Genomic DNA, 25481 nt, shown 5'->3' on the forward strand with positions numbered 1-25481 from the left:
TCTGGGGCGGGACAGAGTGACGGGCGTCTATTTTACTAATAAAAACTTGGCTGGGAAGAAGCCAGAGCCAATCATAAGGGAGAAAGCCGGATCCTGGGGCGGGGCTGGAGCTTCGGCAGTTGAACCGCTCACGAGGAGGGGTGGCGGTGGAGAAGGTGAGAGTCACCGAGAGCGGCGGGTGCGCGGGCCGGGGTGGCGATCCTGGGGGGAGGGGGTCTCTCGGGGAGAGAGGCCTGCGGCGGGCAGCTGACCCGGCAGTGTGGGAATTGGGAGTGGGATGCCCTTTAACACGGGCGGGCGCTTTAATGAGGGGGTGTGAGGCAGAGGGCAGTTTGTGAGTCGAAGGGTATTTTTGTGTTTCGTCGGAGGGTCTTTAATGGGGAAAGTGTGTAAAGCAGGAGACAGCACATGGTAAAATACAGAAATGCTCTTGCAATATAGCCTTGCGATTTAATGAGAGGTTTTAAGGCAGAGTGTTAATACAGAGCAGTGTGGAGGGGCGGAGGTCCCAGCAATGAGCTTGGATTTGGTGGAGGGCTTGTGAAGAAGCAACATTGAGGAAGGGGGGAGTGGGGCCTTCAGGGAGGAGGCTGTGCTTTAATGAAGTGTGAAGTCATAGCGTTTAATGTGGGCGTACTGTGTGCTAGACACCTAGCAAATGTCTTATGCCAATTAACTGTTAAACTTCCTAATAGCCCTACTGGTGGTGAAGAGAGTGGGCTCTGGCGTTTGGATTGCTGGAGTTTGAATCTGGGCTTTGCTACCCGCCCTACTGCCCTACCTTTGAACATCAAGGTGGCTTCCTCGAGTTGTTTAACTCTTTGTGCCTCAGGTACATCATCAGTGGAATGACCTTATCTCTTCTGACCTTATCTCTATGCCAGCCGCCTCACCCTGTCTAAGCTTCAAATGGTCTTTACATAGTGATAGTTCCAGTCTGCATCTCCCACCTGAACCTCAGAATCATATATCCATGGCCAACTTGATACCCAGACTTTAAAAACTTGTCCCAAACCAACATTGTGATTTTCCTCTTTCAACCTCCAAAGCCAGTTGATGGCAAATCCATTCTTCCAAGTACTCAGCCAAAAACCTTGGAATTGTCCTTCACTCCTTTTTCTCTTACCCACCTATGGTTCGTCAGTCAGCAAATCTCACTGGCTCCACTTCAGATCACACCCAGAATCCAGCCCCGTCTCACCACCTCCGTTGCTACCACTCTGGTCCAAGCCATCATCTGCTCTGATTTGATCTGTTGCAGGGGCCTCCTCAATGGTCTCCATCCCCCTGCCCTTGACCTCAGTCAGGGGGATTTTGTTAAAGCAAATGTTGGATCGTGTTGCTCCCGTTCAGACCCTCCTGTGACTTCTACCTCACGCAGAAGTCCTCGCTACACCTCCCTGCTCTCGGTCCCTGCCACTCACCCTTGCTGACCCCGCTATAGCCACCCTGGACTCTTCATTGTTCTTCACCCAGAGCAAACGTGTGGGGAATGTACTCCCTGTCCCCTCTGTCTGGATCACATTCCCTGCAGATGTCTAGATAACTTCCCCCTCACCTCCTTCAGGTTTTGATCTAATGTCAATTCCACAGAGGGGCTCTCACCGACCACCCAAGCTAAAACAGCTTCTGTCACTCCCTGCCTCCTCACCACCTGGTATTATTTTTCTTCATGACATTTACCATTACCTGTATGACATGTATTAGTGTTTGTTTACGTCCACTGGGCTTCTTAGACCCACCCCCATCCCCGCTATACTGTTGGCTCCATGAGAATATAGACCATAACACCTAGAAGTGCACATACATGCTTCAGAGGTGTTACTTGTGCTACGCCACTATTACCACCATTTCTGGGGGTTCTCCCAGTGGAATAGGGTAGGAATGTTGAGCTGAGAGGGTCTTGGATAGGGTGGTGGGGTCCAGATGGGGTAATAAACTGGGCAGATTGTGGCGGTCAGCATAGAAGATCTCAGCTTTAGTTAGTGCTAGAGGAGCTTGTAGGAAATGCAGGTTGCCCGCTCACTCCAGAGATTCTTCCTCTACCATGCCCGGGATCCTGCATTTTCATGAAGCACCTGAGGGGATGCTGAAAGGTCTTGGGCCCTCACTGTGTGAAACTGGCCGGTTCAGAGCTCGGGCTAGAGCTCTCATCGTTTTACTCCTCCTCTGTGGCTGGCCCTCTGCTGGGCAGTGCTGGGGCCACCGGTGACTGAGATAGCTCCTCATCCACCCCGGGAGTCAGGAGGGGCTTCCTGCCGGAGGAGGCATTGGACCTGGGACATGGAGAGTGGACGACAAGGAGTGGGATGAGGGGAGATGACCTTGGCTGTATGTCCAGTGTCTCTCTAGGGCCAGGACCCCACTTCTTGGCATCACCTGTTAATTCACAGCCCCTGATCGGTGCCAGGCCTAGGGTGCTGGAGATACAAAAATGATCCAAGTGGCTCTGCCCTCGCAGGCTTCTGGTCTGTCACCTAATCAACTTATTGCACAGATGGTAACAGCTGATGGAGTGCCAGGCACTGTTTGAAGCACCTTACATGTGTTTAGCGAGTCCCCACAACAATCCTATGAGGTGGAAGTTCTTATTATCTCCACTTTACTGGTGGGGAAAGGCCCAGAGAGGTTAAGTGCCTCACCCAGGGCACACTGCGGGTAAGTGGTGGAGCTGGGATCTGAACCCAGGAGTCCCCCAGCCTGCAGCATGCGCCAGGCTTAAGGTGCAAGGCTACTTTTAATTAGAGCTGGGAGGTAAAGAAGCAGAAAATTATGGGAGGAGACAGAAGGTGGTCAGGGAAGGGTAGCTAAATAATGAGTAGGGGGATGACCATTCCAGTCCCTCGCTGTGGGGTCCCAGGCAGCCTCGGTTTCATCCTTTATAAAAATGGGAGATGTTATAATACCTACCAGAGAGCAGAATTAAGGGTGAGTTTGGGTTGATAGTGTGCATGGTTCTTATCCGAGGCAAAAAGTGTTTGAGGGACAGTGGGGGAGGGGCCCAGATGCCCCCAGGGGGTGGTGTTGGGCTCAAGTGTGCACTATGGAGGTCTAGATTGTGGGGTGTCCTAAAGTACATTCCAGGGGAGCAATGTGGAAGGTTTTAGTCTGTATTCTGGAGGAGTGCTAGGCGAATGGGGAGGGGATTCTCTCCAGCTCAAATTCACCCACGTGGTGGGGAGGTGAGCTCTGAATGGGGCGAGGAAGAGTCACTCAGGCTGGGCCATGTGTGTGTGTATGTGAGGTGCGCGGCACGCTGCATTGAAGACTTCTGCTAGGTCATGGCTGAGCTGGAATATGGGGTGGGGTGGGGCTGCAGAGTGGGAAGACACCATCAGGGATGGGGGCTACCAGGGGTGGGGATTTCCCCATGTCCGGTGTGGGAGATGGTGATGTGGATTTGTCTCCTGGGACCCCAGTGGGGAGGATTGTCAGCTGGACCCCTAGGTGAGGTCTGTGAAATCCGAAATATCCGGGGAATGTCATTTGGGAGGAGTCAGGGTTGGTGATGTAACTCTGGAAATGGAGAGGGGTCACCTTAGTGAGAGATGAGAGGGACAGGGCTGGGGGCTGGGAAATTGTGTGTGTGCAGAAACCGTGATGTCATGAGGCCCGAGAAATGGGGTCAGGTGTGCGGGTTGCAGTGGGCGTCCCCAAGGAGCTCGCAAGGTTGACGTGCTGACGTCGCGGATTGGCGAGGGCGGGGCCTCGAAGGCGCAGCTGAGAGGCTGAGATGCGGGGTCAAGAAGCCGAGGCGGAGAAAAGAGGCTGGGAGAGACTTAGGACTGGAACAAAACCAGCGACCAGGATGGGCCGCTGGTCACAGAGCAGGGTTGGAGGATGCAGGTATAAGGACAGGGTCCGCGTGGGGTTGGGGGGCGGGGAGGAGAGGATTGGGGGAAGGGGCTCAGGGCCTGGGGAATCCCAGAATATAGGGAGAGGGGTGTTCAGGGAGGGCTCTCTGAAGGGGAGAGGAGTGGAAAATGTGCGTTGGGGTGGAGAGAGGGGTTTACATCGAATTTGGGAGGGAAAAGAATCCAGATGAAATATGGGGGTGATGGAATACAGGCTGAAAATGGTGTGTATGTGGAGTAGAAGGCACAATCCAGGCAGAATAATGGGGATGGGGGAGCAAAATTCAGGTAGATTATGGGGAGAACCCCAGGAGAACATGGGGCTGGTGTAGGGAGAAGGGGGGTGTGCCTCCCTCCTCACCACCCCTCCAATTTGGGAGAGCGAAATGGAAATAGATTTGGGGAGGAGAAGGCTGGTTTCAGAACCAGTAAAAGGAGACGGGCCTGGAATTTGGAGAGAGGGAGGTTCTGCAGAGGGAAGGGGAAGGGGAGCCCGGAATCTCAGGGAAGAGATTCCTCTAGGGAATGAGTGAGTGGTGGGGAGCTGGGGTCTGGAAGGGACGGTCGAGCCGGCAGAGGTGTGGGATTTATTCCGTCAGCAATTGTTGAACACTTACCACATGCCTAGAAGAGAGGATGGGGGAGCGGAGTGGGGCGGAGCCTGCGGACTTTGTGCAGGTGAGGCAGGCAGGTGTGTGTCAGGGGAGGGTTGAATTCGGAGAGCATTCGGGGCTTAATATCTGGGGACTGAGGTGGAGGCTAATGACATCAAGGTAGTTGGACGCGTTAGGGCCCTGTTATCTAGTGAAGAGCTGCTACCTTCGGTGTGAGAATGGGGGTGCTTATGTCGGGGAGTGGGGAAGGAGGACAGGGTCAGGTTGGCATCGGGGATGGGGTGGGGCGGACCGCCTTCCTCCTCCGTCTCCTCCTGGGAGTTGGGCACCACGACTCGGCAGTATCTGGGGCTGTGAAGCTGCGCGGCTCCTCAGGTGTTCCGCCGCTGCCTCCAACGCCTTGGTAACCAGGACGGCGTGGCCGCTGATTGGCTCGCGGAGTCTGAGGACGGGTCGGTGGGCGGGGTCTAAGGCACCAGTTGAGGCAGGTACAGCGCTGCCTGGCGCCCGCATTGGAGGCCAGGGGTGAGGGATATATTGAAAGGTGGAGCTGTACGGACCTCCAAATCTCCAGAGAATGACAGCACAATTGCGAGAGTGCTAGTTTTCCAGGGAAAGAGCTCTCCAGATTTCATCAGCCTCTCCAAAGCAACAGAGACCCCCTCCCCCAACTAAAGTCAAGAGCTTGAGTCTAGAGACAGGCACCTGTCAGGATGTGTGGGGGCTCGGGCAGTTGTTCTTGGGATTGGAGAAAGGGGATCTGTCAATGGGCCTGGGGGTAATATTCTGGGAGCCCCTGAAATTACTTACAGAAGGTTATGGGCTTATTCTTCTGTCCTGCGAGGGTTCAGAGATCTCATTACACTCTCGAAGGCTCAAGGACGCTCGCTAAAAAGGTTAAAAATCTCTGTCTTAGAGTTTCAGGATTCATCTTTTTCTGCCTCAAAAAATATAATATTTTCCAATATCAGACTTCAGGAAGGACTTCCTGGGGAGAGCATGAGGACTAAAGGAGGCGGTGGGGAGAGAAGGAGACCAGACATTAGAATGTTCTCCAGTCTAGGTTAAGGGCAACCCTGGGCGGCTCTGTCTTTGGAGCCGCTGTGCCACGCTGCATAGGGCCTTTTTTCCTCGCCAGCCTCAATGACCGGATCTGTACACTGGGGAGGGAAGCAGCTTTCCTTATCTCTATCATCCCTTTCAAGCTCAGAAACAATAAAGCAATAACAATAATAATGGTGAGGATGCCGGTCTGTATTGAGTTCTTGCTGTGTGTCAGACATGGCTCAGTTTCCCCAAGGATTTAGCATTATTAACTCATTCAATCCTTACCCCTAGTCCAAGGAGACGGGCACTTTTCTTCCTGTGGGCTTACAAAGGCCTGCGTGAACATCATCGGTCCCGTTACACCTCTGCTTACTTAACCCCTCCCTACCTGATGCTGCACTCCTTACTGTTTTTAGAACAAACTAGGAACAACTCACCTTGGAGCCTTTGCCTGGCTGTCTCATCTGCCTGGACACTTCCCTAGGTATTCACCTGTCTCCTCCCCTCCCTTCAGGCCTCTGGTGGTCACCCCCACCCCCAACGTCCCCTGTTCCCACTAGACATTTTTATGTCTCTGATTGTTGCCACCCTCTTGAGGGCACAGCCACAATCTGGTCTCATCAGATCCCTAGCACCCGGGGCAGCATGTGCTTTATAGATAAGGAATCGGGCCGTAAGGGAGGTTAGGTGACTTGCCTGTGTCTATACACAGCTGAACCTGGATGTGAACCCAGGCAGCCCAGGGCTCCCGTTCTGAACCAGCTCCTGATAAAACTAACATCGAGAAGTAGCTCTGTTGGCTGAGAACAACAGACTAATTAATAAAATCAGTGATTAATTCACTGTGAATGATGTAAGTGTATCATTGATAGTTTGTGGCACTGGCTGTTCTCCCAACATGGACCTTGTTCCCCAGGGAGCCTCGTGGCCCGCTTCATGACCTTCGGTTCGCTACTCAAATGCCGGCTCCTCACAGAGGCGTGCCCAGACCCCGTATTTAAAATCTCTGCCCCACCTGATCTCAATACTCTGTCCCCCTTTCTAGCTGGATTGTTCTCTGCAAATGATTGCTGAATGAATGAATAACTATAAACATAATGAATATAAGGATTAATAAACGAATAATCAATACTATGAATCGTGATTCTTTTAGTGGAAGTCATGTATGCCACTAGCCAGCATGTATTGGGCATCGTAACGTGCAGGACAGTTTCAAACACTTTTATATGGATTGTTCAATTTAACTTTCATATGGTACCCATTTTCCACGTGAAGAAACATAGGCACAGAGAGAGGAAGTCTCTTTCCTAAGGTGCCACAGCTGGTAAGTGGTGGAGCCAGGACGTGAATTCTGGCTTTCTAGCTACTGAACCTGAACTCTCAGCCGCTCTGCGTCTCTGTCTCATCCCCTTCTTCAGTGACATTGGCCATGGACCAGCCAGCTGGCCTGCAGGTGGACTACGTCTTCCGAGGTGTGGAGCATGCTGTGCGGGTGCTGGTGTCTGGGCAGGTGCTAGAGCTGGAGGTGGAGGACCGGATGACAGCTGACCAGTGGCGGGGCGAGTTCGATGCCAGCTGTGAGTGTGCCTACCTGGATGGGCTTGCCTGTCCTCCCCGGGTTTAGCTTCTTCTAGAAGATGAGGCCAACCGCATCCTGCCCACTGGCCTCTTATACCTGACCGGAAGCTCTAAGGTGGGGAGCGGGTGTAGGACTCATCCCTCAGGCCAGAGGCCTTGGAGTCAGGGAAAGTTAGAAGGCCTGGGTGCCTTGCCCTTGGGTGGGACAGATGGTCAGGCCTCAGGAAGGACTTTTCTCCCCACCCAGTCATCGAAGATTTGACTCACAAGACGGGGAACTTCAAACAGTTCAACATCTTCTGTAACATGCTGGAGTCGGCCCTCACGCAGGTAGGGACCGGGGGGGCGTTCAGGGGGAGGTTTCTTTTCCCCGGATTCCTTGGGGGTAGCTGGCCATCCGACGCCTGCAAGACCCTTTGCCCTCTCTTTCATTTCTTTCCCCAATGTGAAAGTCGTCTTCTGATTCTGAGAGTTATTCTCATGTATTAAAGTCAAGTCACAGAGAAATAAATGTAAAGAAGAAAGGAAAAGTCACTCCACTCCTAATACTCATTCCTGGCAATGTTTTGGTGGAAATCACTCCGGTCATTTCTCTATTCTCTATGCATGTGGGAAGGTGCATGTGCGCATTTGCAGACCTGTAATTATGTGTAGTTGCTGTATTTCCCAAGGTATCCTTCAACCTGTTTTTAAAAGATTCAATAATATTTCATAAAAATTTAGTAATGTCAGTGAATATAGCCAATCATTTATTGCATTTCCTTAGCATCTTCAGTGTGCCAGGCACTATTGTCACCACTGGGGATACAGCAGTGAACAAAAGGGACAAAATCTCTGTCTTCATGTGGGTGACATTCTAGTGGGAGAGAAAGACAATTTAAAAAGTATATCATGTCAAGTAGTTACAAGTATTGATAGGAAAAGAAAAACCTGATTGGAACTTAGAGTGACAGGGATGTTATTTAGATGCCATTATTGCATTATTTCTCTGATTACAGATAAAACATGCTCCCGTGTCATTGTGGCAGGAATCATATGTGACTTAGAAGCTACCCGACTCTTAGCATTGAGAATCTAAAGGCTAATAGCATAACAGCCAAGAGCACGCACTCTGAATTCAGACTCATCACTGCCCCGAGCTGGGAGCCGGGGGCAGTGCCTGAGCGTCCCTCTCTGTCATGTGTGGGTGACAGCAGTCCGCATTTTGTAGTGTTGTGAAGATTAAATGAGTTATGTGTTAAAAGCCTAGAATAATGTCTGCCTCATAATATATGCTATATAGGTATTGTCAGTTGTTATTATTGTTGTTGTTGTCATTAACTTTTTGAGTTTGTTATCCTCATTAGCAATTGCTTTGTATTGCATTGTACCCACAGCTCATTACTTCTCTAACCTAGTGGTTCTCAAACTTTTTTTTTTTTTTTACGCCTACAGCACCCGGTCTTCCTAGGTGGTCTCCCATCCAAGTACTAACCAGCCCCGACCCTGCTTAGCTTCCGAGATCAGACGGGATTGGGCATGTTCAGGGTGGCATGGCTGTAGACTCAAACTTTTTGATCCAAAATCCCTTTCTACTCTGAAAAATTATCGAGGACATCAAAGAGCTTTATTATTTATGTAAGATTTATCTATCAACATTTGTTTGCCATATTAGAAATTCAGAGAAATTTAAAGATATCTATGAATTCACTTAAAAATAACAGTAATAAACCTGTTATATGTTAATCTCAGTAACATTTTTATGAAAAATATATTTTCTAAAAGAAATTAGGAAGAAACGTAGCATTGTTTTACATTTTTGCAAATCTCTTTAACGTCCGGCTTAATGGAAAACTGCTGGATTCTCACATGTTCTCCTGCATGTAGTCTGTTCTATGTTTTGGTTGAAGTATATGCGGAAAAATCTGCCTCACGTAGTTATGTAGTAGGAAAGGAAGTCCTTTCATAACTTTTTCAGACAATTGTGCATATCCTTCTTTGCTGACACACAAGTAACTGGACAGGCGGTAGTTCTTTAAAGGTTGGTTGTGGTGTAGGATCTGAAGCCATATCAGTGAACGTCGTGTACTATTACACTAAGATCTATTGCTGCATCTCGCACATTGCCTACATCTTTTACCCAGTTTGTAACGTCACCTGTGAGACGTACTGATCTTCCAAATGTTAATATATTTTATTATACAACATCAGGAAGTCATGTTTGTTAACGTCCTCACAGACCTCACCAGGAAAGTCTTTTAACATTGAGAGGCTGTCAGGCACACAGTGGCAGATTGTTCTCCAAAATCTCGGTTTTCACTTGGACGTTTGAATTTTATCATTGGCAACAAATACCATTAGCTGTTTCTCTTGATGTGGCAGGCTCGCTGTTCATTTTTGAGAAAATGCCTTCTAGGCACCCAAGTCTGAATAACCCTAGTTTTGTTTGTCAGTCATTCTTTCAAGGAAAAGTAGCGTTACATGAGAAAGTGGCAAGCTTCGCTCAAAACTCGATGGCATAAGTGCTTTTTCTGAGACAACAATTGCACTTTGGTGAACAGCAGGACACATGCTTCCCGTCTGGTCACAGAGTAGTACAAAGCTGTGTACGCAAGGGTTGAGGTTCTGTAAAATTAACAATTTTTACAGTGTCATCAAGACTTTTCCCAGGTTTCATTTCGTGTGTTTCGTCTATCTATTTATTTACTTGTTTACTTTTCCCTCCTGGCCTGCCACTGAGACTGCGTGGCAGTGGAGAATACAATGACCGCTAGCACATTTGATGCCACCAGCTGAATTTCTGCTCATGGCACCAGCATATTTACCCATTACTTTTGCACCATTAGTGCAAATGTCAATACAGCAGAAAAGGCAAATGACATCTTAATATTATTATACAAATTGTTTTGACTTCTTGTACATTCTGAAAGGGTCTCAGGGTCCCCGAGGGGTCTGCAGACAATACTTGGAGAGCTATAGTCCTAAGCCGTCCCCAGTGGTCGAGAATTTAGGTTCTTTTCAGTTTCTCCCTGATGACGGCCTCGGGCCAGCACCTTGGACAGGGCCATCTTGCTTATCAGCCTCAGTGTGGGACAGGCCAGCTAGCCCAGAGAACCGGCCGGGGTGTGGCCTGGGCTTGTGGGGGTGTGGCCTGGGCTTGTGGGGGTGTAGTCTGGGTCTCGTTGCAGCTCCTCCCATCCTTTCACACCAGAGCAGCGAGTCGGTCACCCTTGACCTGCTGACCTACACAGATCTGGAATCCCTGCGGAACCGCAAGATGGGGGGCCGCCCAGGCCCCTTGGCCTCGAGATCCGCCCAGCTCAACTCCAAGCGCTACCTGATTCTCATCTACTCTGTGGAGTTTGACAGGTGCGCCGAGGGGCTGACTCTAGGCTCACACTGGTGAGCAGGTAGGAGAGGATGTGGTTAGACCTCAGGAACCCTGGGTACCCAGGGCCAGGTGGGAACGTTGCTTCAGCCTTGCCTTTGGACTTCAGTGTTGAAGTTTGTATCATTTAATACTGTGTTTGGGGACAAGTAGCACAATAGCCATTACTAGTGCCTTAAACAAACAATAGTTTATCGCTTAACAAGGTGTCTAGGGAGGTGGTGGCAACTCAATCATTTCATTAGGAATGCGGTCTCCTGTTTTTGTTTTTGTTTTTGTTTTTTCCCATCATCCTTAATAAGATGGATTTTCACTTCATCCTTATCTCTTCCTGGTCAAAAATGGCTGCTGGACCTCCAGGCATTGCGTCTGCAGCAAAGCAAGAGGGAGAGGAACAGAGAGATGTGCTTGCCAATTGTATCTATTGTTTTTATCAGGAAAACCAAAGTGTTCTCAGAAGACTCCTGACAGATTTTCTATAATATTTGGCCAGAAATGGTCACTTGGCCTTTTCCATAATATTTGGCCGGAAGTAGTCACATGCAAGGAATGCTGGGCAAATGAATATCTGGCTGTCTCGTCTTTAGCGGGAGGCAGCAAGGGAGAAAGGCGTTGGGAATGGCTGTTGAGTAGCCGGGGACAGTGTCTGCTCCCTTTGTTAACAGTTCCCTGATTTCCTGGTGGGAAGTTATGTTATGAGTGCTATTCTATGAATAGCACCCAGTGGAGCAGTTAATCAAGATGCCGTACCTTTCGCTAACCAAGGGGGGACCCAGGTCAGACCATCTAGGTAGAATCTACCACGGGAATCTCAGGGTTGGGCGTGGCTGCAAGTCACATGACCCAGTGGTTCCACGACTCGAGTCGAGTCCTAGGGGTGGCTGACGCACAAGGGGCAAGGGGCGTGGGGGCAGGGAGGGGGCTGGAAGGCGCGTTTAGGACCTAAGCCTCTAGGAACGTGAGGTGTTTGGAACGGTGCTTTTTCATGCTCTCGGGCTCTCGGGGTCTGGTAGTGCCCTTGGGGGATCCTTGGGCTCTGAGATGCCACGGTTCTAATCCTCAGGATTCACTACCCGCTGCCCCTCCCGTACCAGGGCAAGCCAGACCCCGTGGTCCTCCAGGGCGTCATTCGCTCACTGAAGGAGGAGCTGGGCCGCCTTCGGGGGCTGGACCACCAGGACCCTCGCAACCCCCGGGACTCCGAGATCTGGCACCTGCGGGAGCAGTGAGTCTGGGGGGTGGGCATTTGGGGCTGGGAGGTACATCCCATCATGCATTGCAGGACCCGATGATTCTTAACGCAGTTGGGAGGATGGCGGGCTCTCGTTCCCCAGATGTTTATTCTGAGCCTCTCCTCTGTGGTCACCTTGTGCTGGGTGGTGCTGGGGACAGAGCGGCCGAGACAATCCTGGCCCTGCCCTCCTGGGACTCCAGTCCAGTGGGGGAGATGGGTCTGTCTGTAGACAGTGAGGACTCAGAGTGGGCGGGGCGAGGGATCCCAGAAGGGGACTGACCCTGCCTGGTAAGAGGTGTGTCCCAGGCACTGGGGGCGGCACATCAAATACAGGGCGGGCCGGAGCTCTCTGCTCAGTGCCTCCTCCGTGCTGGCCCCTCCCGGCAGTGGCCCGCCAAGGGGGCCACCAGCTGGTGTCACATCAGCACCTGGATGTGTCGTTGCAGAGGGAGATGGAGTTAGTCAGGAAAGAGCCTGGGCTGTGGGAGGCTGGGACAGCCGCCCGATAGGGTCCTGGGGTGCATCAGACGGAGGGGTGAGGACGTGTTCTGGGCAGAGGGAGCAGCACGTGAGAAGGCCTTGCGTTAGGGTGGGGGTGTGGTGAGTATGAGGGGACTGAAAGAGAAGTGAAGAAAGCAAAGGTTTTCGGCATGTTGAGTGCCTGCTGGGTGGGGGACTCAGTCTCTACCTGGAGGGATCCCCATTCGTTGGGGAGGGCTAAGAATATTTTTAGTAGCAGCAGCAGCAGCAGTAGTAGTAATAATAATAATAATAATAATACCAGGAGCTAATGTTCGTGACATTTAACTGTGTGCCAGAGATTATGCTCAGTGCTTTATCATTTTAGTTGATTTGATCCTCACTGAGTAGGCATTGCTATCGTCCCCGTTTTACAGAGGATGAAACGGAGGCACAGAGAGGTTAAAGAACTTACCCTAGGTCACACCGTGAGTAATAACGGCCAATGTAGACCTTGAATCCAGGCCGATGGTGCCAAGCCCACTTTGGTTCACTTAGCTATTGTGCACGGTTGGCAGCTGCCAGCCCAGGACTGACCTCAGTGCTGACAGGGAGGACTAGCCCTCTGCCCTGTCAGGACTGGGAGCTCGCAGGCCTGGAGAAGCCTGTGGGTCTTGCTGGAGGAGCTCGGCATAGTGCTGGAAGCAAGATAAGCTTTAATTTCAGTCCAGCCTCAGATCTGCTCTTGGGTCTGATAGGTGTGTCCGTGTGTGCGCGCGCACATGTGTTTTCCCGGCCACAAGGTGGCGCCCTCTGCCCAGAGATTCCCACAGCCAGATAGTGGCTGCTTTTCCTCTTCCCAGTTTGGAGCTTGGGAGTTTGGGAAGACTCCAGGATCTATTCATTCATTTATCCAACACTTGAGTTTCTACTGTGTGCCAGGCACACTGCCCAGCACTATTTAATATTTCCTGGGCCCTTCCTGAGTGTCAGACGTGATCTAAGCACTCGTCCTGGAGTCCCAACACCTACAGATAAGGTTATTATTATCACTGTCCATGGTCACCCAGCTTGTCATTAGTGGAGCAGCGTTGGATGCAGGCAGCCTAGTGAGAGAGCTCAGGTTCCTGCCCAGTGGCCAGACAGCTGGTGGGCGACACTGTCCTGGTGGGGTGGGGTGGGGATCCAGACAGAAAACAGATAGTCTCTCTGATGAGCGTCAGCTTGGCAGCTGGAGGGAAATGCACAGACCACCGGGAGAGCAGAGAGCAGGGACATGACCAGGCCTGGCCGGGGGCAGGTGGGCTTATGAGAGTACTGAATAAATTTAAGAGTTCTTTGCAGTTCTTTTTGCTCTTAGAGTATATCCTACTTGCTAAAATTGAAAAAACAATTTTTGTGGTCGCTTGATATTCTCCAGTATGCCACCAACTTCAATATATAGTTGGAGCGGTTTGAGTCACTTTTAAACATTTTAGCAATTGCTTCTGTTAAAATTTGTGTAGAATATTTTCTATTATTATCGTTTGATTTTTTTTTTTTTTTGAGGAAACCCTTGGTTGACCTCACAGATTGCAAGAATCTTGTCAGCTTACAATTCATTACTTTTTATTCTTTACACCTGGTCTTCCTAGGCAGTCTCCCATCCAATACTAACTAGGCTCGACCCTGCTTAGCTTCCGAGATCAGATGGCATCAGGGTTGTTCAGTGTGTAGAATATTTTCACAGTTCCAAAGTCAAAATTTAAGAAGAGGGTACATTCAGAGGGGTCCAGCTTGTATCCCATTTGCCAATTCTGTTCCTCCATCTTTCATAGGTAACTTACTTTTTAAAATTTTTGATTTAGCCTTCTATATTTTTGAAATATGAACATATGTATTTTGTAATTCCCTTTTTTCTTTTACATAAGGACACAAACTAAACATTGTTCTGCATTGTTTTTAAACTCATCAGGTTGTCACTTGGTCACAGGTCATACAGACCTTTCTTTTTCCTTTGTATAGTCATGTGGGACTCAAGTGAGTGGATAGCCATGGGAATTCAGCTAGTTCTCGTTGATGTACATTTTGGTTGTTTCCACTCTTTTGCTATTACAAATAGTGCTGTCACGAAGAGCCTATGTGTGCATCTTTTTCTTAAGGAAGCGTTCTGAACGCGGTCGTGTGACCTGATCGGATTTGCATTTTAGAGTCCTTCTGTGAACTGGAGGCAGTGTGACCTGGCTGGGAGGCCAAGGGTAGGCAGGGGCCAGGACCAGGGTGAGGCTTTGAGGGTATGGAGGACCGATCAATGACATATTTTGGAAGAACTCACACGGTTGTGTCCGCCCTGTGGGGTGGATGACGATGACGTGGCGGTGGCCATGTGAGCAGCCGGGAGCAGTGGGTCCGCCCATTGTGGGGGAGGTGAAATGGTGCGTAAGGACCCCCGACGAGAAGTGAGGATGATGGGGGTGCCTTCATGTGCGCCCCCCCCCACCCCTCGCTCTCTTCCCTCTCCCCACCCTGCCTAGGGTGTCGCGCCTGGCGTCCGAGAAGCACGAGCTAGAGGCGCAGCTGGGCCGGTCGCGGGAGGAGGCGCTGGCGGGGCGGGAGGCGCGCCGGGAGGCCGAGGCGCTGCGCGGGCTGGTGCGCGGCTTGGAGCTGGAGCTGCGGCAGGAACGCGGCCTCGCGCCGCGTGGGGCCCCCCGCCGCAGCCTGGACTGCCGCCGCCTAGCAAAGGAGGTGAGGGATGCGGCGGCGGCGGGAGCGGGGTGCAGACCCTGAACCCCGGCCTCAGCCGCGTTCTCTGCACTCCTGTCACGTCTCCGCAGCTGGAGGAGGTGAAGGCGTCAGAACGGAGCCTGCGCGCGCGGCTGAAGACCCTGAACAGCGAGCTCGCTGCGTACAAAAGGGGGTGAGGGGCGCGGCCTGGGGTGGGCGGGTCTCAGCTGCGGACTCCGCCTGCAAGGTGGGCTTGGGGCGGGCTGGGCGGAGCCTAGAGGTGAGCAGGCGGGGTCTGAGTGACGGGGGGGGGGGGACCTGTGCAGGATGGAGGTGGGTGGGGGAGGGGGTGGGGATGCTGGGGAGGAGGGACCTAAAGGACTTGCAAACAGGAGGCTCCCATCGTGAGAAGTGGTAGGGGGGGGTCTGTAGAGGTGAGTGGGGCTTGAGGCTGCTGCATCAGGGAGTTGGGCCTGGATGTCGTGGGGCGGGCGGGCGGGGGGGGGGGGAGGGGCGGGGCCTGAGGGTCTAGTTGAGCGAAAGGGCGTAGACCAGCTGATGAGGATCTGGTTGATGTGTGCTGATTTTTTACTGGAGTGCGTGGTGGAGAATTGGGGAGTTTCAGGGAACTTTGGGAGACTTTGGAACAAGGCCCCAGTGAAGGAGGTGTAAGGAAGACATACGTGTTTTAGGGAGAGTTTTGTGGGACCCTGAGAGGGGCGGAGCGTCTGTGGGAATCTAGTACGAGGGTGCAGGTGAATAGCAATTGTGGGAGGATTGACCCGAAGGTTTGGAGCTGGTCCTGTCCGGGAAGGAGCTTGGGACAGGACTTGTCCTGGTCGGTGGGAAAATGACAGCGGGTCCTGTGCTCCTAGGCGACGGACTCCGCCAGTGGTTCCGCCCCCGGCCCGGGAGGACCGGGCTGCGTCGTCTCGGGAGCGCTCCACGTCGCGTGGCCGCGGCGCTGCCCGCTCCTCGTCCAGGGAGAGCGGCCGTGGGGCCCGGGGTCGAGGCCGTTCCGCCCGCCCCTCCCCCTCCCCCACAGGTCTGTGCGGCCCCAGCCTCGTAAGTGGGAGGAGGCCCAACAGGATGAGAGCGGTGGGGGCGGGATCCTGTGACCCCAGCCTCTCGTTCCCCGTCCCAGGTGGTCGTGTGCCGCGTTTCGACCCCACAGCCTTTGTGAAAGCCAAGGAGAAGAAGCAGAAAGAGATCAAGATGAAGTTAGCGCCCCTCCTTCCTCACCTGCTCCTACTCCTGCCCCCTGCTCTGGCTGTCCGACCTGTCTTCACCTGTCCTTGTCTCCCACCTGTCTCCATCATCTGTCCCCTGCTTATCTCTCCCTTCCCCCGCGTGACGTTGGGCAGGTCACCGGCCCTGGCTGTGACCCACAGGGAAGCGGCGTCCCCACATTAGTGGGGCACACAGGCAGGGGTCTCCTTTCCCGCTCTCCAGGCAGCAGCAGCAGCAGCAGCGGAACCGATTGGGCAGCGGAGGAAGCGGGGACGGTCCGTCTATCTCCTGGGCTCGCCAGACTCGGCCCCCTGCTGCCGTGACCTGCCGAGGGGACTCTGCCAACCGCTCCCGACACCGCAGCTCCTCCGGTAATGGGGCTGGAGACGGCGGGAGCGCACGGGGCGCAGGGGTCGGGACGAGGGCTCCGCGGTACCAGTGAGTGCATGAGGCTCACGCACTCCTTGTTTCTCCAGTGGACAGTTTCCGCAGCCGCTGCTCATCCGCCAGCTCCTGCAGCGAGTTCGAGGATTTCTCCGAATCTCTCCCCAGAGGGTAAAACTTGGGCTGGGGAAAAGAACCGCCTCCAGAAAGTGTCCGGGGAGATCTGAAACGGTCTTTTGTAGGGAAATTGAGTGATGGAGCCTTTAAACCCCAGAGGAGGGTGAGGTGGGAGGTGCCAAAGACACCTCCCATCCGTCCTTCAGTGCTCCGCCCTCTCCTCTCAGCGTCCACCGCCATCGCCATCGCCGGAAGCCTCCCAGCCCCACCAGCTGGAGCGGGTCCAATACGGTGAGCGTCTTTCCTCAGGCCTCAGAGGAGGATGGGGCAGCATGAAGCACCAGAAGCCGCTGTCCCCATCTTCCCGATTTCCTTCTGAGAGTCAGGGTCAGGTTGCAGAGGCGGCTCTGAAATGCCTCTGGCTGCAGAGTATTTTCAGACCATTGGATTAGAAGCGAGCGTTGCGTTGGGGCGCGGGGGAGGGGGGGTGCAGAGCACACTGGTTAAGAGCACCTGCTCTGGCTACAAATTGCCGGTCTTAAAACCAGGCTCCTCCTCCCACTACCTGTGCCACTCCAAGGTAGTTACCCTCTTAGTACCTCAGTATATGAGTTAAATGGATGGTGCTAATAATATTAACCTCAGAGGTTTTCGTTGTAGATACAAAGTCATTTTATGTAATTGTCAGCCCTTATTTTTTCTGAGGTCCTTAGGTTCAGAAGTTGCAGTGGAATTTGGGGGGCAGGAAGAAAGGGAGGGTGCCTGACCCCTTTCATGCCTCCCCCAGCTGCAGAAGTTCACCCCCGTGGAACGCGGCCGCCCTCAGAGATGCCTGGCCAATTCTGGGGGCTGGGGACCCATCAAAGGTGAGCCTGGGACTCCACATCTCCCCCTCGCCTGCCCTGGAGTCCACCGGGGTGGTATTGAGGGCAGCAAATAGGCCCCGGAGCTCCGAGCAGCTTCTGGACCCTCACGGCCCTCCACACCCTTGCCCACTCTCACAGAATACAGCTCCGACCACCAGGTGGCTGACATGGCCGAAATAGATGCCCGTCTGAAGGCCTTGCAGGAATACATGAACCGGCTGGACACGCGGTCGTGACCTTGGAGAGGGAGCACTTTCCCTCCCTGCCCTATGCGCCTTTGGATTTGGGTGGGGGTGGGGCTGGTGTGCTTCCCACCCCAACTCCTCCTGGTGCTCCTGGGGTCTCAGGTGTGTGAGGCCCCAGCCCCTCCCGCTCCCCCAGGCTTCGCTTGCTGGGAGGGTCTGTGTGGTTTGTAAATAAACATATTTGCCCTTGGGATCCCTCAGCTTCTGACTGAAGAGTAGGGGTGGAAAGGGGAGATGTGAGAATTGGGGGTGGGGAGCTGTAGTTGGCAGCTATGTGCATTTCTGGGCATGTCTGTGATTGGGGGACAGGTTGGGGTTCAGGCTTAAGAAAAACTCCCATGCTCTAAAGCAGTGTAAGGTGGAACTATGGGGTGGTAGTGAGGAGCCTGTCCCCAGAGGAGTCCAAGGAGAGATTCTGCACAGAAAGTCTTGGCTGTATGGCGGAGGGGGGTGTCTCACAGCGTGGTTCACTGCCTGGGAGGACCCCAAAGCTGCTGTCCGTGACATCTGGGCTGGCTTGGTGCTGATTCCTGCATTCTGGCCTGAGACCTCTGGGTTCTGAGCTGTGACGTTGCTTCGGAGCTGGGATGTCTGGGGTCTTGGTTCAGGGTCAAGGCCTCTGGGTTCTGAGCATCAGCTGGGACAGAGTGCGGGGGGGCGGGGATATAGCCAAGGTCTTGGTGGGAGGAAGTTTTGTGGCAGGTAGGACACGGGAGCACAGTCTGAGCTGACCCTTATTAGGGGTGTGGGTTTCTGACGGGGTGGAGACAGGGCCTCACGTGCGGTGTTGTGGCCACGTCTGGATGATTTCGTACAACCGATCTGGCGAGAGCGTTTGCTGCATGTCCCAGTGTCCTTTGACCTCGTCATTGGGGTGCAGAACTCCTTTAGCCACACCACAAGCCAGCAGGCTCGGCTGCCCTGATGGCCCGGGGCAGGGGTGTCCGCTCTGGGTGGGGCAGAGGCAGGAGTTGAGTTGGGGCTCCCTCAGAGAACAAGGGGCAGTATGGGCAGCGCTTCCAACAGTGCACGCCCAGCTGGCCTGCCAGGGCCCATATCCCGCTCTGCCATTCCCTAGCCCTAACTTAACTGCTCTGTGCCTCAGTTTCCTCATCTGTGAAAGGAGAGACCAGTGGTCCCTGCTACAGGGCTATGCAATCATATGCTTTCTATACAGCCTGTGGAATGGCACCTGGTATGGCAAATGCCAGCTGTCTTCGTGACTCCTTATTCTCCCTTTGCCCCAGGCCTTTGGGTCCTACCCACAGCAATGCTGTTACCAAGCACTGCTTGGTGCCATGGGCTGGCAGAGGAACTTTTCTATAGATTGAGTCATCCTCATCCGAACTGTGTGGTTGAAATGGTTATTACTCGAGGGAGGAAATGAAACTTGGAAAAGCAGAGTCACTTGCGCGAGGTCACAGAGCTTGTAGGTGGCCATGCTAACGACCTCACACTGTTCTGTGCTGTCCCCTAGGCCTGCATCAGCTCCTTCTCCTGACTGGCTGGACAGCCACTCACCCATGTAGTTGCCTGTGAAGGTGATGCCGATGGATCTGAGGTTCCAGCTTGTCCCTGAGTGGTCCCCCTTGACCGTCCAGCCCGGGCCCTCAGACACAAGCCCGTCTTCTCCTTCTCCGATTAGGGAGCTGTAGGGGGCGGGGCTGAGGGAGGGTGATGAGTGAGGGAGGGCCTCCTGGGACAGGACCCCCTCCCCCTCCTCCACTCACCTCTGCCTTTGTTCCTGTCACTCACACACAGTGTGCCCACACCCTCCTTATCCCCTGTTCTCCCTCAACAACTGCAATGACAGTGGCCCCTGCTGTTCCAAGCACAGCTCTGCGTGCACCTTTCTCATCCTTGCAGCAACCCGTGAGTCACTACTGCCGCCATCCTGTAGCTAGAGAATCAGAGAGGTGGAGACACCTGCCCACAGCCACACAGCCAGTCAGGGACAGAGCCAGGATTTTCACCCAGGTCCCATGACTCCCACCCCCAGAATCTGATTCCTTGCTCTCCTGCCTCTCTGGAGGATTTGTTGAGCTCTTGATTTGCTTAGTCCTCACATGCAGCTCTCTGAGGCAGGTACTGTTGTCACCCTGACTTTAAGCTGAGGAAGGAGAGACTTAGAGATGATTTGCCCAAGGTCACGCCCCAGAGGCCCCTGCCTCAACTCTCCATCGAGAAGCTCTTCCGCTTCCTGTCCTGTTCCCCGCCAGGGTCCACTTAAGTGACAGGGTCAGGGACTTCAGGGCTGGGGCCACCATCGGCCATGGAGCCTATAGCCCCGGCAGATCCTTAAGACTCATTCGACACCCCTCGATTGAGTGAGTGTGACTGGGGACGTCACAGTTAACTAGGAGATGGATGTCTGGAGCAGCAGCATCTGCCACCTTCAGCCCCTGGCTCACAGTTGCCAGTGATGCACAGTGTGTCAGAACTTCCGAATCTGGAGTCCTGAATCTGCCACTTAGGAAGCCTGACTCTCAGAATCCAGATCTGAAGACGCTAGAATTACCATATTGACACTGGCTCCCAGGACTGGGCCGGTAATGGCCCTACTTATGTCTCCAGCATCTGGCACAGGTGTATTTATTAAATGAATGCATCTAATTTAAATCACCACCAGCACCAGGTGGGTGCAGTGGGGAGCCCCATCTTACAGATAAAGAAACCGAGGCCCTGAGAAAATGTGAGGTGACAAGGGGGGAAGATTCAGAACATTTGGGTCAGGCTCTGAATCCTAACATCTGAGAAACAGACCCAAGTCTGCTTTCCTGCAGGCAGTTCAGGCCCAAGGCTGTGGAGCCAGGCTGTGGTCTTCGTAACTCAAGGGCATGCTAAGAATGGGAGTGTCTTGGAAACAAAATCTTGACGCTGGAAACTTTGAATTGTAAAACCTTGACCCAGAAGAGCTGGGGATACTCTGTGGGGCTTCTAGAGTTCTCTGAGTGAGATCCCCAGATTTCTTGGCCGCACCCTGGCCCAATGGGAGCCCCGTAAGTGTGGGACCCAGGAACCTGCATTTCCGGTAAGGCGTGGGCAGCTAGAAGGAGAGCATGCTCACAGCTGTCCCTTAGCTCCTGCCTCTTCAATAGAGCCAGGGTCCCCACCGGGACCCACAGGCCCTGTGCTCCTCCCATCTCTTCCTCATTGCCATCACTCCTCCCAGTGACCTCCATCCACCCTGACCTCTGGCCTTTCTGCCTGACCTCTGGCTTTTCCGCTTGCTTGGCCTCACCCCCTTTACCCCTGCGGTCCCCTCAGCTTCCTATGCTTCCCCAGCTGCCCCCTCCCAGAGCCACCAGAACATGAAGATGTTTCCTCACCCTGCCCTTCCAGAGGAGCCCTTGTGGGTCTGGTTTCCGTTTCTGAGGTCACTCAGTCACCCCGCTTCTATCTCATCTGAATTCATCATGTGTGCAGCCGGAGTCTCCCCGCTGGTCTTTAAATCCAGTCAGGTGAGGGTCGCACTGTTCACGGCTGTGTTCCGAGCCCAGCAGCTGGCATGTGGCCTGGGGCGGAGCAGGTGCCTAATGGCCTCCATCGGTAGACTTGGAGACTAAGCCCACGTGCCAGGTTGTGTCCCAGGTGCTTTGTGTGTCGGGGTTTCATGCTCAGGTGGACCATAGTGCCCCGCCGAGGCTCGGGCCCGCATGAGCAGAGCTAGGACTGGCCCCTGACCCCAGCTCAACCAGACTGACTGCCTCCCAGCAAAGGCGCCAGACTTGGTCAGGAGGAACCCTTGTCACCACGTTTTCTCAGGGCCTCGTTGGCTTCAGGGGCTCCAGCAGAGAGGACACTTTCGCGGGTGTTGGCAAAGTCGGTCTTTTCCTCTGGGAAGCAGTGTGTGGACATCCGCCTTTCCTCCCTCCTCGCATCTCTGCACTGCCCACATACGCCCCAGCCCTATGCGGTGATATGGTGATACGGGAGAAGCGACCCAGTGCAGCTGAGGCCACTGTGCCAGGTGTCCCCGGGGGTCCCCGCCGCGGTCTCCCGCTCGGGCACACCCTTCCCGCCTCCCCTCTGCGCTTCCTTGTCGCCCAGGTCGCGGCAGCCGCGCGTCTGCTTATGGTCGCGCTGCGCGTTCTGGGCCTGCGGCCAGCACAAGACTGGTGTGCGGCAGGAGCCGCCCGCCACGTGCAACACTACCACGGAGCGCCGTTGTGGGTTCAGACTCTGCCAGCACTCGGGTGCTGGGCCCCTCACTCTTTCCAGGGCGCCGTGGAGCTGCAGCAGGGCTCGTCTTCTCCTGCTGCTCGGAGGCCAAGGAAGGCCAGGAGCGCCCAGGGGACCCAGGGAGCACGGCGATGGGGCGGAGCGCAAGCCGCCCGGGCCACCTTTCTGTGCGAGGGCGTCACGGTGGGGCCAGCCTCGCTTCGCACCCCTGCAGGTGACGTGGGACCCCAGACTCTGCTTCCTTCTCCCGGGGCGCTGCCACAGGGTGCGCTGTGGTTGGGTCCGAGGTAGGGGGAGTGAGAAGCCATGACGGAGCAAAGGGGCCCCTCGCCCAGCTGAGCACGGGCGGGCGGGCGGAGGGGGAGGCGCACAGGCCCCTGGGCACTTTGCCAGGTGGTCTCTAGGAGAGCCAGGGCCTGGATCCTCACCCCGCTTTGTAGCATCTCTCAGCGGGGGGGTCTCGGACGACTCAGCAGGAACTTAACACCATGAAGAGATGGGGCCCTGGGGTGTGGGGTGAGCACTTCTTCCTTCTTCCCGCAGGTACTGAGGTAACAAAGACTGCCTTTTAAAAACACTTCTCCCAGGCCCCAGCCAGGTGTCATTTAACCCCTTCCTCAAACCTCAGAGATGAGACTTGAGAAGCCCATTTCACAGTTGAGCAAACTGAGGCTGGGAGAGGCAAAGTCGTGTTGCTGAGACACAGGACATAGTCGAGCCTGGTGGCCCAGAGCCCGGATTCAGAGCCAGGCTGCCTGCGTTTGAATTCTGGCCACATGTTACTGCGTGAGCGCAGGCAGGTGACCTGACCTTTCTGTGCCTCAGTTTCCCCCACCTGCAAAACGGGGATGATCATTGATAATAGGGTCAATGTGGGATTCAATAGGTTGATAGAGCTGAGCCCTTAGAAGATGCCTGGCTCATAGTGAAGCACACACACCACTGAGACTCAACCCAGTGTCACGTGTTTTCTTCTACCATATTTTCCATGCTCAGGTAGAGCATGCTTATACCCACGGGGTCATTGAATGGCACACTAGGCATGTCTAAGCACTTCTCATGAATTACCGTATGCTCCCAACAGGTTTGTGAGATAATATGATCAACCTCCTTTTATAGTCAAGGAAACTGAGGCCTGGAGGGCTTAACACTGACAGCGAGAAGACGGTGATGCCGGAGCTTAGCCACAGGCATCCTAGCCCCAGAGATCACGTTCTGAATCATATATTCCATTTTCTACAAACATATAAGGACATATTTTTAAAAAGTTAAAACCATGCGTATCATTTTGACTTTTGTCACCTAATATTTCATGCGTATCCCTCCAGGTCAGTGCGTGTTTCTCATAATAATTGCATAATATGTCATGGTACAGGCTTACCATGTTGACATAATATTTTCTTTCTTTGATACTTTCGAGTCATTTCCTCTCAAAACTATATAAATATTATCAGACATATAGTTATACATACTGAAACATTTATACATGATAAATATAGACTCTAGGTCAAAGACTATACATATTTAATAGATATTACTATTACTAGACTGTTTTCCCCAAAAGGCTGTTAACATTTCATGTTTCCACCAATAATGTACTGGAGCCCCCATTTACCCCAGAGGTGGGTGCTATCACCTCCAAAATATAGAGCTACAAAGTGATTTCTTTTTGTAGCTTTAATAGGCATTTTTTTTAATGAACACTCAAGAGATTGTTTTTTAATATTTGCTGTGCATTTGGATTTGCTATTTGAATTTGTCTTCTGTCAATTACCAGTTTATCTCAATTGCTCATTTAAAAAATAAACTGATGTTTACTATTTTGTTATCAATTTGCACAATGAAGAAAAGACTGATATAACTAAGGCTATATGGAGCTAAGGAATAACACTGTCAATTCACGTGAATTGTAAGGTAAAAGTGAAGACTTCAGAGAAATTTCTCACTTGTGGCAAATGCACAGGCTTCCCCAGCACCTTGGGGCTCTGTAGAGAATGTTCAGTCATCTGTGGGTACTTGGGTACAGAAGTTTGAGAAGCATTCACTGACACATTGGGCTCCTGGGGGTACAAACTATGTCTAGGTCGTCTCTGTATCCTCATGGGCCCCCACAGACCGTGTGCCCAGAGTAGTTTTGGCCCACCCTTCCATCGTCCCATCCACAAATCTACCTTTGTCGAGGAAGAAGCCAAAACGGCAGCCTTAAACTGGTGGAAAGAGGTCAGTTTCGGGAGTGTTCAGACAGCTGTGGGTCTGAATTCTGACTCTCTTATTTCTTCACTGTGTGATCACCTCTATGACCTCAGTTCTCTCCATTTTAAATGGATATAAAAGGACCAGTACGACCAGCCCAGGCTGAAAGGTGAGGGAGGAGGAGGTATCTGCTCCAGTCTAGAAGTCTGATTTCAGATGAAGAAGGCAGGAAGGAGTTGAGGCCTCAGGAAGGAGCCCCTGGGCTTCTGGACTGAGATGGGACCATGTTGAATTGCGGCTCTGGCACCCATCCGTCCACATGCCAGGGAGGCGGTGTGCAGTCCACAGGGCGACTTGGGTGGAGTGATGGAAGGATCAGATGTGTCATACACCTCGGGTCCGCGACCACATGTGCTGGCCTTCTCATGTGTGCCAGTGAGCCCCTTGGAGGCCGAGGTCACAGTAAGGCTAATTGGGCAGCGGGGGTTTAAGTACAAACAGGCTGCTAACAAACTCTGTGACCCTGGGCAAGTGCCTTCTCCATAGCCTCTTCATCACACTCTTACAGAGTAACAACACCTTCGCAGCCTCTTGCATCCCAATAGAGGATATGTGTTCCCCCTGGGTCCGAGCTAAGCAGAACTTCTGGGAAGATGTTTTCCAAAGCATCTGCTTGGAACAGCCTGTCTTCCCTAAAAGATGTGGGGGTAACACAGCCTTTTAAAAAAAAAAACTATATATATATATATATATATGCATATATATTCATATATATGAGAGCTATGGAATAACACACTCATTTCACGTGAATTATAAGCTAAAAGTGGAGAGTCGTGAGAAGTTTCTCCCTTGGGTAATGCACAGGCTTTCCCAGAGCCTTGGGGATCTGTGGGAAATGTTCAATCATCTGCAGGTACTTGGGTACAGATTTGAGAATCACTCAGTGTGACACATTGTGTTCCTTAGATACAAACTATGTCTCATTTTACACTTTTAGTTATTCACTCAGCTAGAATTTATAATTGCATGTGATGTGAGGTCTAACTTTTTCCCAAATAATTAGCCATTTGTCCCTCCACCATTTATTAAATAATTAGACCTGGTTTTAAATTTTGATTCCACCAGTTATTAGTTGGACGACCTTGGTCATTTCGGTAACTCTTGACATGGTCGACCACTTTCTTTTTGAAATTCTTCCGTAACTTTTGTGTCATAGGATTGTCTTAATTTTCCTTCTGCTGCTTCTGGCTGGTCTTTTCTTCTCCTTTTCAGACTCCTTCTTCCCTCCTTGATTGTTACACTTTTTCTGTCTGATGATCTATCGAGGTAATGGCTTCAGTCACCACGGAAATGTACTTGATTTCCAGATTTTAATGTCCAGCTTAGAGCTCTCAGCTGAATTCTGGAT

The 25481-nt window shown here is 52.6% G+C and overlaps 1 protein-coding gene and 1 pseudogene across 5 annotated transcripts; one reads left to right on the top strand and one right to left on the bottom strand.

The window, feature by feature from the left end:
* Positions 1 to 82: 82 nt before the first annotated feature.
* On the top strand, positions 83 to 17891 carry CCDC61 (coiled-coil domain containing 61). 5 transcript variants are annotated; one of them, XM_016155335.2, is made up of 14 exons: positions 83 to 155; positions 6934 to 7092; positions 7341 to 7423; positions 10284 to 10441; positions 11524 to 11685; positions 14667 to 14877; positions 14967 to 15049; positions 15732 to 15901; positions 16001 to 16076; positions 16309 to 16457; positions 16563 to 16641; positions 16815 to 16878; positions 17375 to 17453; positions 17592 to 17891. In XM_016155335.2, exons 2-14 carry the CDS (start codon positions 6945 to 6947, stop codon positions 17687 to 17689), a joined length of 1560 nt encoding a protein of 519 aa, XP_016010821.2. In that variant the 5' UTR covers positions 83 to 155; positions 6934 to 6944; the 3' UTR covers positions 17690 to 17891. The 5 variants fall into 5 exon arrangements, with proteins under 5 accessions (XP_016010821.2, XP_036088389.1, XP_016010822.2 ...); XM_036232496.1 differs by lacking the exon at positions 83 to 155 and adding an exon at positions 162 to 178; XM_016155336.2 differs by lacking the exon at positions 83 to 155 and adding an exon at positions 3355 to 3846.
* On the bottom strand, positions 8519 to 8637 carry LOC118611861 (annotated as a pseudogene).
* Positions 17892 to 25481: the final 7590 nt, after the last annotated feature.

The sequence above is a fragment of the Rousettus aegyptiacus genome, unplaced genomic scaffold (genome assembly GCF_014176215.1).
Source record: "Rousettus aegyptiacus isolate mRouAeg1 unplaced genomic scaffold, mRouAeg1.p scaffold_m13_p_14, whole genome shotgun sequence".
Lineage (NCBI taxonomy): Eukaryota > Metazoa > Chordata > Mammalia > Chiroptera > Pteropodidae > Rousettus > Rousettus aegyptiacus.

Coding starts and splice junctions, on each gene's coding strand:
- CCDC61 (XM_016155335.2), top strand. CDS start 6,945: ATGGACCAGCCAGCTGGCCTGCAGGTGGACTACGTCTTCCGAGGTGTG. Junction 14,878..14,966: donor GCCGCCGCCTAGCAAAGGAG/GTGAGGGATGCG, acceptor ACGTCTCCGCAG/CTGGAGGAGGTGAAGGCGTC. Junction 16,077..16,308: donor CAGAAAGAGATCAAGATGAA/GTTAGCGCCCCT, acceptor CCCGCTCTCCAG/GCAGCAGCAGCAGCAGCAGC.